The sequence below is a fragment of the Phocoena sinus genome, chromosome 8 (genome assembly GCF_008692025.1).
Source record: "Phocoena sinus isolate mPhoSin1 chromosome 8, mPhoSin1.pri, whole genome shotgun sequence".
NCBI lineage: Eukaryota > Metazoa > Chordata > Mammalia > Artiodactyla > Phocoenidae > Phocoena > Phocoena sinus.
This window is the reverse complement of record NC_045770.1, coordinates 64840243-64861284: the sequence shown is the minus strand read 5'-3', so window position 1 is coordinate 64861284 and position 21042 is coordinate 64840243. Positions and strand designations below refer to the sequence as shown.

The following is a 21042-nucleotide window of genomic DNA, read 5'->3' as shown; positions in this document are numbered from 1 at the left end:
TCTTCCAACCCACATCACAGTATATTTCTCGATTTATTTAGGTCTTCTTTAATTTCTGTCATCAATATTCGTAGTTTCCTGTATTGCATATCCTTGACAGATTGATCCCTAAGTATTTTATAATTTTTATGCTACTTTAAATGGTATTTTTAAATTTCAGTTTCTGATTATTGTATTTCTATGTACTAGCAATAAACAGATTTTGTGTATCAATCTATCGTGCAACCTTACTGATTTATTTATTAGCTCTTATAGCTTTATTGTAGATTCCATAGGATTTTATCAAGTGTGTGAAAAACACTTGAAAGATATTTTTTCTGGATATAGAATTCTATACTGATATTTCTTCTCTCAGTACTTTAATGACGTTGCTTCCCCCCTTCTTGCTTACATCATTTCCTGTGAGAAATCTGCTCTCATCCTCATCATTTTTCCTCTGTAGGTAATGTGCCTTTTTTTCTCTGGCTGCTTTTAAGGTTTTTTTCCCTTTATCACTGATTTTGAGCAATTTGATTGATGTGCGTTAGTTTTCTTCATGTTCCTTGCACTTAGGGTTCATTGAGCTCCTTGGATTTGTAGGTTTATAGTATCATCAGTTTTGGAAATTTTTCAGCCAGTATTTTCTCAAATATTTTTTTCTATTTTCTTTTGTCCCCTCTCCTTCTGAGACTCCAGTTACTAATGTATTAGACCACTTTAGGTTGTCCCACAGTTCACTGATGCTATTTTCCTTCTTTTTTTTTTTTTTTTTTTTTTTTCGGTACATGGGCCTCTCACTGCTGTGGCCTCTCCCATTGCGGAGCACAGGCTCCGGACATGCAGGCCCAGCAGCCATGGCTCATGGGCCCAGCCACTCCGCGGCATGTGGGATCCTCCCAGACCGGGGCACGAACCCGTGTCCCCTGCATCGGCAGGTGGACTCTCAACCACTGCGCCACCAGGGAAGCCCTTTCCTTCTTTTTTGAGTCATTTTCTCTGTATTTCATTTTGGATAGTTAATAGTGCTATATCTTTTCAATTCACTAATCTTTTTTTCCTGCAATGTCTAACTTGCCATTAATCCCACCCAGTGTATTTTTTTCTTGAGATTTCTTAGTTTTCATCCAGAAGTTTAAGTTTTTAATATCTTCCAATCTCTGCTTAATATGTTTGTCTTTCCTCTACTTTTTTAATATATGGAATATAATTATCATAACCTTTCATTTTCTTGCTGCTAATTCTAATATCTGTGTGAGTTCTGGATTACTTTTGATGGATTTTTCTCTTCATTTTGGGTTGTATTTTTATACTTCTTTGTATGACTGGTAGTTCTTAACTGGGTGCCAGACATTGTGATTTTTTTACCTTTTGGGGTACTGGATATTTTTGTATACGTATAAATATTCTTGAGCTTTGTTCTGGAATATAGTTACTTGGAAACAGTTTAATCCTTTTGAGTCTTGCTTTTATGGTTTGTTAGGCAGGACCAGAATGATGTTTAGTTTAGAAGCTAATTATGCCCCACTAATGAGACAAGACTTCAGAGTACTCTACCCAATGCTCCATAAATTATGAGGTTTTCCACTCTGGCTGGTGGGAACAGGCAATGTCCCAGGCCCTGTGTGAGCTTTGGTTACTGTTCCCTCAAATCACTTTTGGGTGATTCCACAGCCTTGAGTAGTTTCCTCACATGCACACACTGATCATTACTCTCCTGAATCTATCTACGGGGACCTTCAGTAGACTCTGGGATTCTCCCTTTGTGTAGCTTTCTCCTTTGCAGTACTCCACCCTATGAACTCTAGCTGCTTTGGCTTCCCGAGGTCCTCAGCTCTGACTTGTCAACTCAGGGAGTCTACCGGGCTCCATCTCAGTCTCCCCTGCTTGCTCTGTAGCCTGGAAACTCTCAAGGGCAGTAAGCTGGGCAATTATAGGGCTCACCTTCTTTTGCTTCCTATCTCTCCAGGGTTATAATCTTTTGTCATCTTATGCTTAGTGTTGAAAACCATTATTTCATGTATTTTGTCCAGTGTTTTAGTTGTTTCAAGTGGGAAGATAAATCTGTTCCCTATTGGCCAGAAACTGACTGTTTTAAAATTGTAACTTTTGTGCACAGAAAAGCACACAATTATCTTGAAAAATATCTCTGAGGAACCAGAAATGAATCTGAATTATATATGCCAGCTCTACTTTCACATTGAGTTTTTGGAACAGATTTCTAAATTTTTGCACAGAAGCCAAGGAGCAATTGATATAATTTAATTACTTTGGTCTCAGACTTCACTGAGAGATGAAGAGAAAAATATTTTCCCTCTATGACATGTTTCTGGCTCAAATATGTTATTTTTGAAATTTCCAAAATAATGTTTGACAAGACAAAAAAATCCCTTTGGAAAACATAATCTGATTTAAGTGATTATATATAAGCTCTTTCCTCCCCCCAAAATTATTCTGCATGTAAAGTTCATTTATTATTTTAAACCTTGAATGCTTCCATTCCATTGTTTATAGCAGCAAAAGATAAGAAAAAACCTAAATGTCCTTCTATGGGAGATAAGTTAAATGAAGTATGGCCTATCCAAACAGTGTATGTTTATTTTGAATAGACAGCTCTAACAGGTGCTGATACTTGTAAAAAGAGCAGTGATGTATAGATACACACAAGCTTGGTCATGCCTGGTCTATCTCTAGAAGAATGTATAAGAAATTGGTAACAGTGGTTGCCTCTGGGGATAATAATTAAAGACTGGGATAGGAGGAAGAGATATATTTTTCACTATATACTTTTATGCTGTTTACTTTAAAAAAAACATGTACATGTATTGTTCCAAATCCATTTTTTAAACAGAAAAAGAAAACAAACTGTTATTTGACTTCTCTAATAGGAGTGATCGACACAGGAATTGCCCGATTTGCCGCCTACAGATGACTGAAGCAAATGAATCTTGGGTGGTGTCAGATGCACCCACTGAAGATGATATGGCTAACTATATTCTTAACATGGCTGATGAGGCAGGCCAGCCCCATAGGCCATGACCTTGGGGTGAAGTGTTCTGTTGCTAATGTGGGCTACAAACACTTTGGTCATGGCGGAAGAATGCAGGGATGTTGTAGGACAGACACAGAGAAGTCAATTTTCCCCACCCTCTTATTTTCACTATTCTGACAATTTGTCCATTTCCTTTGATAAACTTTCCATGTCTTCCATTTATGGTAAACTAAAACTTGCTACTGTTTTAGACCATATTTTCCTATTGTTTATCTGTTCTAATATATATTAGGACTAATTGCTCTTGAATCCTTTGCTGAGGTAACAGCGACATTTCCAGGGGCTTCTGAAATACTATTATTTTTCAGGGCAAGAGTATCCTGGAATCTATTTAGTTAGGTTTAAAATAAACCTTGAATGTTAAAAAGCTGTAGGCATCTGAGAGAAAATCTTAAATGACTGAAAATGTAGAATACATCAAAGTGCATGTTACTACTTAAATTAGTCTTACTGCTGGAATCTAAGGAGTATGTATGCCCCCTTGTGGTTAGCTATTGCTCCTTTTATAGTTTTTACTTGAAATAATCCACAATTATTTCATAACTTTAAGTGTTTTGGAACTACATGCTTTTCACTTAAAAGTCTTCTCCCCCCTCCCCCATGCTGTATAATTTGGATTAGGACTATAAACTTGGGCAGGACTTTGCCTTGTAAATGGATTTCTGCTGGAGAATCTTCTTGGCTATTCTGGAAATGCTTTCCACAGCTGGGAAACTTCTAAATAGCTTTTGATAATACGTATGTATCTTGCCATTTCAGATGGAAGTTTTTCTTCATCACAGACCCTAAATTTTATGTCCAAATTATGATAAATCATTCAATATTGGTTTATGGTGCTTTTATTTTCTTAATTTGAAGGCATCTTTCTGAGGTCCCAAAGTCTTCAAATTTCTTAGATTAAGAGAGAAGAAAATAGGGTGTAGCCTTTTAACCATATGTACATAAAACACCTCTGAAAGTTAGGAGATTAATTTGACTTACTGTTTCACTGCATTTTATTTGAAATACCCTGAAAGAGTATAGTTATGTTCAGTGGCATTTGAACCATTTTTTAAAAATTTTGCTTATAAAGTAAAATTTTTTATTTTAAGCTAACATTTCAGCATATAATAAACTAGGGCCTGATGTCTTTAAAAAGTATTTTAACATTCCATGTAACTTTTCTGATTTATTATTGGTAAATTGCAAATGTTACTATTTTCCAGAGTACCAAAGTATACAATTTAAGTTGCTGCTTATCGACAGCAGAATTTTTGGATACTAGGGACTTTAATAGGCATGCAAATTAAGTAATTCATTTTTAGGAAAAATGTCTGACAAAAGGTAGCTTGATTTTACCCCAAAAATACTGATAACTAATTGGTTGACATTCATGATGGGGGCAGCTCAGTACCAAATAGCTAAACACTTGCTATGGACGCTTATGTAAGTAGAGTACTGGGGGCTGTAGCCTATCAACCTGGCAGTGCACTTGATGGCTGTGTGACCTAGAGAAAGCCCCTTCCTCTGGTTTGTAGGTTCTTACTTTAGAAACAGACTTTATCTGTGGTTTTCACACTTTATTTCAGCAATAGAACTTTTTTTTCAAGTAAAAATCTTACTCAGAACCTTTACACACACGTGCTGCACATGCATGAACACACACCCTACCCCACTAAATGTCATTTTATCATTATAAATTTCCTTATATGAACTTTATATACCATAATAACTAAATATTTATGAAGTCAACCAATGAAAACGTATTAATGCACTGGTGATTACCAGTATATTGGAATCTGATGAGTAATACAGTTGTATGATGGGACTTGTTTTTAAAATTTTTTTTCAAAAGAATTAAATAATTCAAGTCAAAATCCAGAACTCTGAATCTCCTCCATGGATTCTTAGTACTCCATGGAACCTATTTTGAAAACCTTGAGACAGAATCCTCTGAGGTGTTTTCCAGCTCTAAGATTTTAAATTGTCTTTATGGATTAGATTTTCTGAGTCTCATTCAGATTGCCCAATTTAAGAATGTTTCTGAAAATGAACAAAGTGGCTTTACTGATTTTTGGATCTTTCCAGGTATAGCCAATGATTTTATCCCCCAGAATCCTTCACCTTTCAAGGAATTATTTAACAGTGAGCCCAGTGACTTGATATTGCCCAAACCTTTTATTTATTTTCCAATATGAGCTCCAAGACACTAACTGATCTACTGTGAAATTAAACGTTTTTACTAGCCTTATCAAATAAAGGAGCACAGTTTTTTGCTCACTCCATTAAACTGGGTGATAATTCTTTAGATGTGAATGTTAGGTAGGTTCTACTGTAATAGCTAATCATAGAAGTTATAAATTTGTTTAATGGATGAAATGTATACTTTTTGTATTCTGTACAGCTTGTCCTTTTTAAATATGAAGTACTTAAACGCACTTACTATGATAGGAAATATGTGTGCCTTCTAGGATTTATGAAGTGGTTTCATGAACTCTTAAGAAATTTGTTTTATAAGTTATAAAGTTTCCCTATCTTAACCCAATAACAAAGGGTTTACTCATAATACTGTAGAACTTTAGTTTGAGAAAGTGGATTTGACTATGTACTGAATTTAGACATTGAAAATAATAGTATCTGTTTTATTCTTAGGGCAAACTGACATATTGTGCAATAATCTTTAGCAAGTAAATTTTAGCTAATTGAAGAGATTTTTTTTTCTTATCATGTAGTTTCACATTCTTATATACTGTGTTTATATTCCTTAGAGGACTATTTTGTATTGTGCTCTGGGGGATTGTAATGTTTTTGTGCTATGTTTTAAAACTCATTTCAAATTAGACTCAATTTCCTTATATCTAATATATGTAGGGGTAATAAGGCTGCTTGAAAATATATTTTGGTTCAGTGATTTTTATCACTGGAAAGTTGGATTCATTAAAAGGTAGTCCAAAGAATTGCACTTTCCACTGTTTTTTTCTTCATTAAGTAAGTCCAGCTTACTTTGTCTGTCTAGGAATAAGAAAACTACTTGGAGATTAGGGAAATCAGCTGTTCACCCACATTTAAAATGGGCAACACAATGACAATATAATATAAAGAGTCAGCAACAGACTTTCATTTGTTTTCATGGTCTTTTGTTACCCTACTGAATAGTAAAAATAATCGATAAAATACTTTACCCTATGGTGGTTTTGATGTTTACCTTATAAGATCATTTCTAAGATAAAAGAATGTAATTAGAGAAGCAGGCTAGAATCTTAGTGCTGAGAAGTGGAAAGCCATTTATAAGAAGGAGTAGCAGTTAATAATGTATATTGTCATGGAGAAGTACACATTTTGGTATCAAAGACATAAACGCCCCCTCAGATATATTTTGATAATCTTGCAGCTGTTTATTGTCTTAACTCTTTGGCATCCTCTTTCTAATCACATATTCCTTTAGAGGTTGAAGGTATAAAAATTTTCAAGGAACTATGTCTGATGAGTGTTCCTTTTATTGCAGTTATACTTTTTTTCTTGAGATTTTCTTTTTTTTTATTGTAGCAAAATTGCTTTACAATGTTGTTAGTTTCTGCTCTACAGTGAAGTAAATCAGCAATATTTATACCAATATCCACTCCCTCTTGGACCTCCCTCCCCCCCATGCCCTCCCCTCCGCCCCCCCAATCTAGATCACAGAGCACCAAGCTGAGCTCCCAGTGCTATACAGCAGGTTCCCACTATCTATTTTACACACAGTAGTGTATTTATATCAAACCTAATCTCCCTATTCGTCCCACCCTCCCTGTCCCCCCCGTGTCCACAAGTCCGTTCTCTATATCTGTGTCTCTATTCCTGTCCTACAGATAAGTTCATTTGTACCATTTTTCTAGATTCCACATATATGCGTTAATATACGATATTTGTTTTTCTATTTTTGGCTTATTTCACTCTGTATGATAGACTCTAGGTCCATCCACATCTCTACAAATGACCCACTTTCATTCCTTTTTATGACTAATATTCCATTGTATATACATACCACATCTTCTTTATCCATTCATGTATCGTTGGACATTTAGGTTGTTTCCATGTCCTGTTGTAAAGCATGCTGCAATGAACATTGGGATACATGTGTCCTTTTGAATTATGGTTTTCTCAGGGTATATACCCAGTAGTGGGATTGCTGGGTCATATGGTAGTTCTATTTTTAGTTTTTTAAGGAACCTCCATACTGTTCTCCATAGTGGCTGTATCAATTTACATTCCCACCAACAGTGCAAATGGGTTCGCTTTTCTCTACACCCTCTCCAGCATTTATCGTTTGTAGATTTTTTGACGATGGCCATTCTCACTGGTGTGAGGTGATACCTCATTGTAGTTTTGATTTGCATTTCTCCAATAATTAGTGATGTTGAGCATCTTTTCACGTGCCTCTTGGCCATCTGTATGTCTTCTTTGGTAAAATTTAGGTCTTTTGCACATTTTTAAATTGGGTTGTTTGTTTTTTTGATATTGAGATCCATGAGCTGTTTGTATATTTTGGAGATTAATCCTTTGTCCACTGCTTCATTGGCAAATATTTTCTCCCATTCTGAGTGTTGTCTTCTTGTCTTATTTATGGTTTCCTTCGCTGTGCAAAAGTTTTTAAGTTTTATTAGGACCCATTTGTTTATTTTTGTTTTTATTTTCATTACTCTAGGAGGTGGGTCAAAAAAGATCTTGCTGTGGTTTATGTCAAAGAGTGATTTTCCTGTGTTTTCCTCTAAGAGTTTTTATAGTGTCTGGTCTTACATTTAGGTCTTTAATCCATTTTGAGTTTATTTTTGGCTGTGGTGTTAGGGAGTGTTCTAATTTCATTCTTTTACATGTAGCTGTCCAGTTTTCTCAGCACCACTTATTGAAGAGGCTGTCTTTTCTCCATTATATGTTCTTTCCTCCTTTGTCATAGATTAGGTGACCATATGTGCATGGGTTTATCTCTGGGTTTTCTATCCTGTTCATTGATCTATATTTGTTTTTGTGCCAATACCATACTGTCTTCATTACTGTAGCTTTGTAGTATAGTCTGAAGTCGGGTACCTGATTCATCCAGCTCTGTTTTTCTTTTGGAAGAGTGCTTTGGCTATTCGGGGTCTTTTGTGTTTCCATACAAATTGTAAAATTTTTTGTTCTAATTCTGTGAAGAATGCCATTGGTAGTTTGATAGGAATTTCATCGAGTCTGTAGATTGCTTTGGTAGTATAGTCATTTTCACAATATTGATTCTTCCAATCCAAGAACATGGTATATTTCTCCATCTGTTTATGTCATCTTTGATTTCTTTCATCAGTGTTTTATAGTTTCCTGAGTACAAGTCTTTCACCTCCTTAGGCAGCTTTATTCCTAGGTATTTTATTCTTTTTGTTGCAGTGGTAAATGGGATTGTTTCCTTGATTTCTCTGATTTTTCGTTGTTACTGTATAGATTGTTACTGTATACTGCCAGAGATTTCTGTGCATTAATTTTTGTATCCTGCGACCTTACCAAATTCAGTGACTAGTTCAAGTAGTTTTCTGGTGGCATCTTTAGGATTTTCTATGTATAGTATAGTATACATGTCATCTGCAAACAGTGACAGTTTAACTTCTTCTTTTCCAATTTGTATTCCTTTTCTTTTTCTTCTCTGATTGCTGTGGCTAGGACTTCCAAAATTATGTTGAGTAAGAGTGGCAGGAGTGGACATCCTTATTTCTGATCTTAGTGGAAATGCTTTCAGTTTTTCATCATTATGACGCTTGCTGTGGGTTTGTCATATATGGCGTTTATTATGTTGAGGTAGGTTCCCTCTATGCCCATTTTCTGGAGAGTTTTTATCATAAATGTGTGTGGAATTTTGTCAAAAGCTTTTTCTGCACCTATTGAGATGATCATATGGTTTTTATTACTTAATTTGTTAATGTGGTGTATCACATTGATTGATTTGTGTATATTGAAGAATCCTTGCATCCCTGGAATGAATCCCACTTAATCAGGGTGTATGATCCTTTCAATGTGTTGTTGGATTCTGTTTGCTAGTATTTTGTTGAGGATTTTTGCATCTGTGTTCATCAGTGATATTGGTCTGTAATTTTCTTTTTTGGTTGTATCTTTGTCTGGTTTTGGTATCAGGGTGATGGTGGCTTCGTAGAACAAATTTGGGAGTGTTCCTCCCTCTGCAATTTTTGGGAAGAGTTTGAGAAGGGTCAGTGTTAGCTCTTCTCTAAATGTTTGCTAGAATTCACCTGTGAAGCCATCTGATCCTAGACTTTTTTGGGAAGATTTTTAATTAGTTTCAATTTCATTACTTGTGATAGGTCTGCTTATATTTTCTAATTCTTCCTGGTTCGGTCTTGGAAAATTGTACCTTTCCAAGAATTTGTCCATTTCTTTGAGGTTGTCCATTTTATTGGCACATAGTTGTTTGCAGTAGTCTCTTATAATCCTTTGTATTTCTGCAGTGTCAGTTGTGATTTCCCCTATTTCTGATTTTACTAATTTGCATCCTCTCTTTTTCTTGATGAGTCTGGCTAAAGGTTTATCCATTTTATCTTCTCAAAGAACCAACTTTTAGTTTTATTGGTCTTTGCTATTGTTTTATTTCTATTTCATTTATTTCTAATCTGATCTTTATTATTTCTTTCCTTCTACTGACTTTGGGTTTTCTTTGTTCTTTCTCTAGTTGCTTTAGGTGTAAGTTTAGATTGAGATTTTTCTTGTCTCGAGGTGAGATTGAATTGCTATAAGCTTCCCTCTTAGAACTGCTTTTGCTGCATCCCATAATTTTTGGGTCGTAGTGTTTTAATTATCATCTGTTTCTATGTATTTTTTAATTTCTTCTTTGATTTCTTCGGTGATCTCTTGGTTATTTAGTAGTGCACTGTTTAGCATCCATGTATTTGTTTTTTACAGTTTTTTTCCTGTAATTGATTTCCAATCTCATCACATTGTGGTCAGAAAAGATGCTGGATACGATTTCAATTTTCTTAAATTTTCCGAGGCTTGATTTGTGGCCCAAAATGTGATCTACCCTGGAGCATGTTCCATGTGCACTTGAGTAGAAAGTGTATTCTGCCACTTGCAGGTGGAATGTTCTATAAATATCAATTAAATCTGGTCTATTGTGTCATTTAAAGCTTGTGTTTCCTTATTTATTTTCTGTTTAGATGATCTGTCCATTGGTGTAAGTGGGGTGTTAAAAGTCCCCTACTGTTATTGTGTTACTGTCGATTTCCCCTTTTATGGTTGTTTTAGCATTTGCCTTATGTATTGAGGTACTCCTGTGTTGGGTGCATAAATATTTATCATTGTTATATTTTTTTCTTGGATTGATCCCTTGATCGTTATGTAGTGTCCTTATCTCTTGTAACAGTCTATTTTAAAGTCTGTTTTATCTGATACGAGTATTGCTACTCCAGCTTTCTTTTGATTTCCATTTGCATGGAATCTTTTTCCATCCCTTCACTTTCAGTCTGTATGTATCCCTAGGTCTGAAGTGGGTCTCTTGTAGACAGCATATATATGGGTCTTGTTTTTGTATCCATTCAGCCAGTCTGTGTCTTTTGGTTGGGGCATTTAATCCATTTGCATTTAAGGTTATTATCAAGATGTATATTCCTATTACCATTTTAATTGTTTTGGGTTTGTTTTTGTGGGTCTTTTTCTTCTCTTGTGTTTCCTGCCAGGAGAAGTTCCTTTAGCATTTGTTGTAAAGCTGGTTTGGTGGTGCTGAATTCTCTTAGGTTTTGCTTGTCTGAAAAAGCTTTTGATTTCTCCATCGAATCTGAATGAGATTCTTGCTGGGTAGATTAATCTTGGTTGTAGGTGTTTCTCTTTCATCACTTTAAGTATATCCTTCCACTCCCTTCTGGCCTGCAGTTTCTGCTGAAAAATCAGCTGATAACCTTATGGGGATTCCTGTGTATGTTATTTTTTGTTTTTCCCTTACTGCTCTTAATATTTTTTCATGAATTTAATTTGTTAGTTTGATTAATATGTGTCTTGGTGTGTTTTTCCTAGGGTTTATCCTGTATGGGACTCTCTGTGCTTCCTGGACTTGGGTGACTATTTCCTTTCCCATGTTAGGGAAGTTTTCCACTATAATCTCTTCAAATATTTTCTCAGACCCTTTCTTTTTCTCTTCTTCTTCTGGGACCCCTATACTTCGAATGTTGGTGCATTTAGTGTTGTCCCAGAGATCTCTGAGAGTGTCTTCAATTCTTTTCATTTTTTCTTTATTCTGCTCCTTGGCAGTTATTTCCACCATTCTGTCTTCCCACTCACTTATTCATTCTTCTCCCTTAGTTATTCTGTTATTGATTCCTTCTAGTCTATTTTTCATTTCAGTTATTGTGTTGTTCATCTCTGTTCATTTGTTCTTTAGTTCTTCTAGATCTTTGTTAACCATTTCTTACATTTTCTTAATCCATGCCTCCATTCTGTTTGAGATTCTAGATCATCTTTACTATCATATCTCTGAATTATTTTTCAGGTAGATTGCCTATTTCCTCTTAATTTATTTGGTCTTGTAGGTTTTTACCTTGCTCCTTCATCTGTAACATTTTTTTGTCATCTCATTTTCTTTTTTTTTTTTTTTGGATGGCTGGGATTGTGTTCCTGTTTTGCTGGTTGTTTCGCTTGAGGCTTCCAGCACTGGAGTTTGTAGGCTGTTGGGTAGAGCTGGGTCTTAGTGCTGAAATGAGGACCTCACGCCGATGAATATTCCCTGGGGTCTGGGAATATTCTCTGTCAGGCCAGTGGTTTGGACTCGGAGCTCCCACCACAGGAGCTCTGACCTGGCCCCAGGCTCATGAACCAAGATCCCACAAGCTGCATGGGGCAGCAAAAAAAAAAAAAAAAAAAGGGAGAATAATGAAGTGTAAATAATAAAATTAGATTAGAAAACTGACAGACATGTTAGAAAGCATAAAACAATAAAAATATAGATGAAAACAACACCCGGATGGTAAAACAAAACCACAATAGTAAAAAAAAAAAAGAGGAGAAAAAAAAAAGCTTGAAAAGGCCTTGGCTATGAGGGGCGGGGCTTAGGCAGGGGTGGTGTTTAGGTAGTAGGCAGGGCCTATGCTTAGGACCCACAGGGCAGGAAAAGGCCCTGGGGGTGGGGGAATGGAGGGGGGCTTAGGCTTAATGCAACAGGAGGAGCCCCAGCCCTGGAGGGCAGAGGAACAGGTCCAGGACCTGAGCAGGCTCACTGGGCCTGAGTGGGTGGGGGAAACACTAGGCACATCCCCCCAATCCTCTGATCCCACAGGGCCCCTCCCCATTGGACTCTCTTCTTCTACCCACTCCTTCCCTCCTATGCCCCAGGACCCACGAGGCTGGAGGGGGCCTTGGAGAATGGAGGACCAGGCCCAGGAGCCCAGCAGGCTTCTCAGGCCCCAAGTGGGTGAGGGAGAAACACCTGCCACACCTCCCCTGATCCTCCCATCCCAGAGGGCCCCTCCCGCCAGCCTCTCCTCATGTCCCTGCCTCCCTCCTATGCCCCAAGGACCCATGCAGCCCAGAGGGGGGCCTTGGAGGGCAGGGGACCAGGCCTTTGAGGGCAGGGGACCCAGCCTGGGAGCCCAGCAGGCTTCCTGGGTCCCAGTTGGTCAGGGGAGATGCTAGGCGTGCTCCCCATTGATCCTCCAAGCCCCAAGGGTCCCTCCAGGAGTGGAAACCCCTCCCCTCTCCCAGCTACCCCTCAGGTGCATTGGTCCTGTCCAGCCTCCACTTCTCCTCCCCCCTCACTGCCCCCTCATCCTACCCGGTCGCTCGGGGGTTCTTCCCGTCTCCTTAGGCATCGAGGTCCCCCACCAGTGTCCAGCAGGCACCCTAGTTGTGGGGAGACGTGAACCCTGTGTCCTCCCCCGCCACCATCTTGACTCTGCCCCCTCTATACTTGTTCTTTATAACAGTCGTAGTTCAGGTAGAGAGAATACCTAGGTATATTACCAACATATCACCTTCAGTTGTATCTGCAAACCCAGAGAAAGGTCAGTATTGTTTCACCAACACAGCACTCAAACAAGTAAAGAGAAAGCCATAGGGATATGCTTTCAACTCAGCTTTATCTAAGGTAAGAGAAAGTAAAGGCCCAGGACAGGCCTTGGTAAATACCATCCCAGGAGCTTGATTGGTTTTTATGAGGCAAAGAACAATAATATTGATCATTTCAACAATGCAGTTTGAAGTAACATATAATGTGAACTTGAGCCTTTTAGAGTAAGCAAGGGATAACATGCCTCAAAAACCATTCTTTTAGAAATGTGGGCTAGTATACAATTGCTTTTGAGTCCAGCTCTGATCACAAAAGAAAGTAGAGATCCACCCAAAAAGGCCAATTAGGTACAATGATATAATAACAGTGCACAGTGCTATAAAAAAAGGTATCTGAAAAGCTTGCAGGACAGGTAAAATCCAACAGGTGTTGGGTGAACAGACTGAAGTTATATCCAAGGAAAAGGAAATGACCATGTGAGGCTTTGGTCATGAACTGTTACAGCAGAAGTTAGAGAAAAAAAGCAAAGTTTTACCTTCTGGGTTTTGCTTTGTAAAGCTTACTTTGCAAGCCTGAGTTCAAAATTTCTGAGTTTTCCTAGTGAATGTCATCCATACCTGAACCTTAGTAAACAGATAAATTAGTAATTATTATTGATAGCTTTTCATGATGCCCATCTTTCTTAAAAACTTAAAGATATGCCTTAAATAGTTTAAAACTACTAGTTAGCCACAGTCCTAACAGACTTTAATAATAAAAACAAATACTTGATACAGATAAAATGACAATGAAAAACTGTACAATACTTGCTATGTTAGGGCAAAAGTATACAAATGGCTTTTCAAAAAATAGTGGATGCCTAACACAAATACTCGGTTTTCATTCAATTTCATGATTAGCTGTAAGATAGCACATGTCTGCCTAGTAAAAAGACAACATTTATTGTTTGTACTAAGTTGACCAGTAGAGGGGATAAGCATTATAAAGTAACAGGACAAAACAATCTAAAGTCAGGTAAGCATTTTCACAGGCAAAAATCGGGTTCTTCTAACTCTGTAATAATTCACAAGGGCTTCCTGTAGTCTGCATTTGCCCACAGAGATAGACAGGAAGGTCCTTGAGCAGCTTGGTGAGTACCAGAAGCACACATCCTTAAAAAGTTGCCAAAAGAGGAAATTCATTCATTTATTTAATATACATTTATTGAGCACCTACTATGTACCAGGCACTAGTAACACAGATGAAGAATACATTGGTAAAGCTTAAATTCAGACTAGTCTTTAAAAATGCTTTCTACCTGGCCCCAGGGACCACTTATATCTTCTGAAGAAGTCTGCATATTAGGTAAAGGTGAGATTTCACCTGGTGGGGGGGGGGGAATGCACCAGGTTACAGTGACAAAAAAAAATCTACATTTGTGAGGTCTGATGGAATAGTGGGGAAAGGACTGGATTAGGATTAGGGAAACCTAGTTCTAGTCCTATTACTTATTAGAGCTGTGTGACCTTAAGCAAACTTTACTTCTGTGGCCCTAACTCTTCATAAGTAAAATGATAACTGGGCTACAATCATAGAATATTAAAGCCAAAAGGAACAGAGGTCATCTAGTCCTGTGCTTTTCAAAGTCCTTAGTTCAAATGTAAATACACAGAAGTCCCAATGTAAAACTGATGAAAGCAGAGTCAACCTTGAAGAAGTAAAAGCAGCACCCCAGAACCTCACTCCCTCCTGCCCACCCCTGCCTTGAAGTGGTCCAGGAGGCGAACTCACAGACCACCACCTGAAAATCACTCATCTAGTGCAAACTCTCACCTTTAAGATGAGGAAACCAAGACCCAAAATAGGAGTGATGGTTGTGATGTGAATATTTGGTTTCCTAAATAGAAAGGGAGGAAGGCTAAATAAAAGTTTTAAAAACTCATTAAAAAAAAAAAAAGCACAACAAAGGACGTTTTCTAATTCTCTCCAAGTAGCTCCTATATGAAAGGGAGCTTTGAAAGACTTTAAGGCAGCCAGCCCATCAGAGGCTGAAATGAACAAATACCAACTAGTCTGCAGGGCCTACAGAGAGGACTGTGGCAGAAAACCACACAGCCCTCATATGTCAGTGGGCACTGAACCATGTAAGATCCTGGCCCCAACAATGCAAGCATTAGCACTTTCAAGAGAAACATCTGGAAAATTAGGAGTGAATACAGACAAGTGTCCAGCTCCCAGATCCCCAAGGAGGATTCACCATCTATTACTCAAAAATATTAACAGAAGTGGGCATGTTAGACCTTAAAGTGAACAGTGCAACCAAAAATCACTAGTTTGAAAGTTCTTCACAGGCATCCTCTCCGTGAACACTGTTAATCACAGCAGATTTGAAATTAAACCAGAAAGTTAAAATGCATGTCCAGTACTCGACTACTTGGTCAGGGCTGTGATCTCTTCTGATTTCATGGCGTCAGACAGGAAGCTGAGCTCATTGCATAAGGTCTCATATCGGAACGCCATCCGGATCTGAGCAACATTTGTCTTTCGAATATCATTTCCTTCAGGTCCCTCTTTGTAATAATTTTGTCCCAGAAATTTTTGCTTTTCCTGTGGACCAAGAGAAATACAAATGAAACAATATACCTTAGAATCACTTTCTATATCCACATGGCAGCTCTGACATTAACCACACCAAATCAGGCTAGTCCTCCAAAGCAGGTCCTCCATCAAGACATCTTTCCCCACAGAGCTCTTACAAAATTCCTCCTGGCCTCCCTTCTCCTCGAGGTTGTCACCCTGACAACCACATTCATTCCCTTCATTTCCAACTGTGCTTTCCTTGATCAGAAAGGCAAAGAACTACAAGAGCTGCTGGCAATGAAGAAGGCAAGATGAAGGCGTGAAGACTCTAGCAAGGCTCTCCCGGGAGCTGACAAGAGCACAGGTGTGTCTGGGGACAGCCAGTCCAAGGAATCATGTCCCCACAAAATGAATCTTGAGCCTTAACTCTTGTCTGCATCAGCATCCAACAAGAGCAGCAAGATTCAGCCCTCTCCCTGTACCAGTGACACCACCCAGCGGAGGTACCCAGGGACCTAAGACACCATCTGGAGCAATGGTTCTCAACCCTGGCTCCATGTCAGAATCACCTAGGGAGCTATAAAAAATTTTTTTGTAATTACTGATGTCTGGGTCCCATCCCTAGAGTTTTCTATTCAATCTAGGTACTATTCATCTATTCAAGAAGTATTGAGTGCCCACTATGTGCCAGGGTCTATTCTAGGCCCCAGGGATATAATGCTGAACTTACATTCTAGAAGGCAAGACAGAAAAACACATGACTACATATGGCAATGTCATATAGTAATAAACGTTATGATGGAGAATGAGGGCAAGTGTGTGGCTATTATAGAATGGGTAATCAGGGAAGGCCTCTCTGAGGAGGTGACATTTGAGCAGAGGTCTGAAAACGGTGACAGAGCATCCATGAAAATTCAGGAGTCTCCACAGCGTTCTCCCCTAGAATATGAGTTTTCAGTGTGACAGAGACCCTGCTTGTTCTGTTCATCCCCAGTCCCAGGGCCAAGAAAGTGCCTGGCACACAGCAGGCATCCGACGTACACATGTGTTGAAAGGACAGGAGGGATGGGGTGGTGCCATCACACGGCATACCTGATGCGAGAGGCCGCTCTGCAGCACACTGTTCCTGGCGATCTCACACAGGTCACACGTGCTTAGCTTCCACACTTGAGCCGCAATTGCGTATTCTTCCATAAGTGCTTCCTAGATTCCCCCAAAGTAAATGTGTTAGATGGGAGACTATCCATTTCAATGCTTCACATATTTCCCATGCTAGAAACATCAGACTGACATTGCAGATTTCATTTTTCTTTAAGGACTGGCACCTGAATAATAAAACAATATCCCCCCACCTTTAAATTACAAACTCCGGAGATCTTTGTGTGAAAGTTCAGGTTGCCAAAGACAGATATATCAAAGAACACCTACAGATTTATCTGTTGACCAACACGTGTTCCAAGCCCTGCGCCCATGACTGGGGATGCCAGCCCGCTCTCCTGTGCCTGTCTCCCTGTCGTGCACACTTTTAGTACCCACCCTATAGTCTTGCTTTGTATTTAACACATTTTCTTAAGATCATCCAAAAGAAAAGTTAATCTGAGTAAAGAACAGAGATGGAACATTAAATAGGAATGAGAAGCAATCAAGGATCAGTAGTGAGATAGGGTTAGCCCAGAAGCATTTGGGTTTGAGCTGTGCTTATGCTTTGTCCTCTGGGATGTGAAACGTCTGACATTTATCACAAGCCCTTCCGTCACCTCTTTGCCACATCATTGCCTCTGTATTGTAGAGCAGTGGTTCTGAAAACATGGTCCCAGCATTCCTGAGGGTCCCCAAGGCCTCTGGAAGGTCCTCCCTTTTCCAACTATGCATTTTGTGAAGCAAGGTTTTCTTCATACACTTTGATAAAAGTAATTTATCACAGCAGATTGACTGAAGCAGAGATGAGAGTCCAGCTGTCCTCTATCAAACTAGACATTAAAGAGATTTTCAAAACGCCATTCTTGCCATTCTCAGTATTTTGTTATTGTAGTTTGCAGAAATATGGTTATTCTCATAAAAATTGCTAAGTTAACATTTAATGATTTATTAGTGTTACTTTACATGAGTTAATATTTTTCAATTTCACACAGTTAAGTATCACTAGATACAAGGCATGTCAACCACAGCTCTCTGAGGGCCTCAGTTCTTCATAATATAAAGGGGTCCTGAGACCAGAAGATTGGAGCTTGGAGCCTGTCCTAGAAGACCCAGGCACCTCTATTTTTACTAATCCGTGGCTAGTCTTATCAGTACCACCCAAACGTGCTCGTATACTAAGTGATGCATGGCATCGCCTTTCCCTTCCTCTTCAGTTTCCCAGAGATCCACAGTGTGCTAGTAATAATAGTGGTAACAAAAGTGGTAGCTAACATCTTTAATACATGCTGTACGCAGACACTACATGAGACACTGATTCATTATCTTAATGAATCCTTAGAATAAGGTAGAGGTGGACATAGGAACAATTTTATCCCTATTTTACACATGAAGAAGGATAAAACACAGAGAGGTCAAGTAAGTAGCTCTACCAACATCACAGGGCTAGTGAATATCAAAGACGGAAAATGAAAGGCAAAGAAAAATCCTCAAAGATTCAAGAACCCCGAGGGCTCCTGGAAGGAGCACTTCGCTCACCAGAAAGTTACCTCTTGTCTTCAGTGGGCCACCAATGCCACCCCGAAGGCAGAGCTGAGCCATGTGCTCAGGTGCCGGCAGTGGGAGGACCTACAGTCCTTATCTTCCCCTAAAGTCCTCACCTTCGTGTAGTGGAACTGCATGGGGTCATCGGTGGAGAGAGAAACATGCAGTCCCTTATGCAGGAATTCCCTCAGAGGGTTTTTGGAATATTCGAGGAACAGACTGTTGTTGCTAAGAGGAGACATAGCAATGGGGATCTGAGCAAGGTAGTAGAGATACTGCAACACCGGACTCTGCAAAAGAACCACCAAACTCAGGAAACAAGAGCCAGCGAGAGGGAGGAGGGATGGGAGAAGCATTCACCAGGGGAAACCAGGGGTCCGGGCAGTGTCTGCGGGAGCCCCCAGTCACCCCGAGCTCCACAACGCCAGGACCCCCAGGCCCACCCTCCACATTTACCTCACTACTGCATCAGGGCCCATCCCTCCCTGGGACTGCTCTCCTGCCCACCAAGTGCTCCCTCTTGGCTCCAGACTGGAGGCACAGCTCAGGGCAGGAGGGGAAGGGCACCTACAAGGCCCCGGGCTGACCCCTACCTACATCCTCAGCTGCCCTCCCCCAGGAGCTGACCCCAATAGGTCAGTCCTGGAGATGCCCACTTTTGTTGCTTTGCGCTCTGACCACAAACATTCAGGTTGAGACTGTAAACACTGCAGCTCCTCGGAGGTAGGAAGGGGCGGACCTGACTGGGCTAGAGTGGTTCTCTGATGTAGCACCCACCCCACACAGAAATGTTCTTCATAATTCGGTTCAACCTCCCCAGGACCAGGGAAGGAGAGTTTGAACAAATATCCTTCCTATGGAAGTGAGTCAAAATACGGAGAAGACAATGCATAGAGTTCACGGTAGCATGATTTACACAATCAAAAAGTTGGGTGGATTCTGTGCAACAGCTGGAGCCTGGCTGAATCAGTCACAGCCCAACCAAGTGGCAGCCATCCTTTCAGCAGCCTTTAGAATGAGCAGCGCAGAAAAACGCTTGTGATGATAAGGGATGAAGAAGGAACCAAAAATCTGTGTTCTTTATGCTAATAAGCATATTAGAAATATGTTCTGGAAAAAGATGGGAATTGGAAATACTAAAAAGCTAATAATGCTGTTTCTATTAAAGTAATGGCAATAAGGACTTTTTTCCATTTCTCCATTTTTTTGAAAATCTAAATTGTGACGTATTTGGCTATGTTTTTTCATAATTAAATATGAAGCCAAGAGACTACAGACGGCACAGCCCAGAACAAGGCTCGGCCTTCCTGCATCACTGGCCAGAGCCTCCCAGGGCGCAGGCAGGAGCCCAGGTGGTCCCACTCCTCCCCAGGGCAGCCCCGGGCGGGACTGTCACTGCAGGGCAGCCATCTGTCAGGGGCCCGGTTACCTTCTTGAGGAGCAGCCCGTGGGAAATGTTGTCGGCAGTCAGGAAAGCAGATACCAAGTGAGTGATGGAGCCAGACTCCCCACAGTGAGGCCGGAACAGGAATGTGCTCAGGCCCCGTTCCCTGCAGACGTGAGGCTTGTGGTGAGAAAGAACCCCTGGTCCACCTGCCCCGGGCCCCACAGGCCTGCACTGCTAGCTCAGGGCCCACTCCAGGGGAGACAGTCCCCCATGGCAGGGTCCGCACCGCTGAGGCAGGGCACCCTGGAAACAACCTCTCCCCAGGTGCTGAGGCCCAGGCCCAGAGCTCCTCAGAACCAAGAGACCTCATCTCTAGGAAGAGAGAGCCTAGTCCTCCATCCTCTCCTCCCCTTCCCCAGGGCCTGGTAGCCCAGATTCATAGACCTTCAGAGCAGGAAAGCCCACGAGAAACTGTGGAGTCCAGCCTCCTTGTTATAAAAAGGGGGTAAACCCAGATGTCAGAAGCCACCGAGCAGGGCAACAGCAGAGCTAGAACTAGAGCCCCTACCTCGGAGAGCTCAGCCCAGGGCTCCAACCCTGGCCGTCTCCTTTCAATCATGGTCCCCCTCAAAACTTCCACACCCACAAACTAGCACTGGCTGAGGCTGAGCTCTGAGGCCCCGTGGCCCAGCAGGGGTGGGAGGACGCTAGACGTGTGGAGAGGGACTGGCTCAGCATCCTGCCTCGTGGGCCTCGCCTCCATGTGTGCGCTGTGGGGAGCCTGGGCGTGAGACCACTGGGTGGAAGCTCCATGAGCACGTGGATGCAATCTGTTTTGTTCCCTATTATGTGTCCCGTGCCCAGGACGGTGCCTTAACATGGCAGGTGCTGTGATTCACTGAATGGATAGACGCACGTGTGAACACCACTGGCGTGGAGGTTAGTGAAAGTGTATCAGCAGGTCCTGTGTCTATCATATCAGGGACAGACGTGCACCCATGTAGGTGTTGGTGAGTGTGTGTATGGACGTGTGTCCAGGCGTGGGGTCTGGCTGCCTTGTATGTGTGATCGTATCTGTGGCAGCAGGCACGCCTGCACGTGTGTGTAGCCCTGTGGGTACGTGCCCTGTGGGGTGAGCTCAGAAGCATCCCCTGGTTTGAGGTGTGCACAGGGGCCAGCTCACCCACCTGCGGAGGTTGTTGAGCACCATGATGTTGGCATACATGTAGTACAGGTAGTAGCTGTAGGGCGGGTTCTGCTCGCTGGTCCAGACGTCCGGGCTGGGGCTCTTGTCTGAGAACATGTGATCGCTGTGCTTGGACTCATCATCCACGCTGTCAAACCCCGTCACCTGGGCAGGAGGAGGGGTCCTGCGTCAAGCCAGGGCAGACGAGCTGCCAAAGG

At 40.8% G+C, this 21042-nt stretch overlaps 2 protein-coding genes across 12 annotated transcripts in view; one reads left to right on the top strand and one right to left on the bottom strand.

Annotated features, from left to right (window-relative positions):
- Window positions 1-6121, top strand: part of RNF141 (ring finger protein 141) — a 47946-nt gene extending 41825 nt beyond the window's left edge. The window contains exon 6 of one of the 2 annotated variants that reach the window (XM_032638991.1): window positions 2865-6121. In XM_032638991.1, coding sequence (XP_032494882.1) covers window positions 2865-3015 — 151 coding nt within the window. In that variant the 3' untranslated portion in view covers window positions 3016-6121. The remainder of the gene's footprint in view (window positions 1-2864) is intronic. The other variant, XM_032638990.1, reaches the window with a different exon arrangement.
- Window positions 6122-13061: 6940 nt separating this feature from the next.
- AMPD3 (adenosine monophosphate deaminase 3) overlaps window positions 13062-21042 on the bottom strand; it is a 41896-nt gene continuing 33915 nt past the window's right edge. For 9 of the 10 annotated variants that reach the window (XM_032638980.1, XM_032638985.1, XM_032638988.1 and 6 more), the window contains exons 11-15: window positions 20826-20989; window positions 19681-19801; window positions 18368-18541; window positions 16662-16772; window positions 13062-15596 (exon numbers count right to left, since the gene is read on the bottom strand). In XM_032638980.1, coding sequence (XP_032494871.1) covers window positions 15420-15596; window positions 16662-16772; window positions 18368-18541; window positions 19681-19801; window positions 20826-20989 — 747 coding nt within the window. In that variant the 3' untranslated portion in view covers window positions 13062-15419. Of the gene's footprint in view, window positions 15597-16661; window positions 16773-17326; window positions 19802-20825; window positions 20990-21042 lie in introns of all 10 variants that reach the window. The other variant, XR_004350970.1, reaches the window with a different exon arrangement.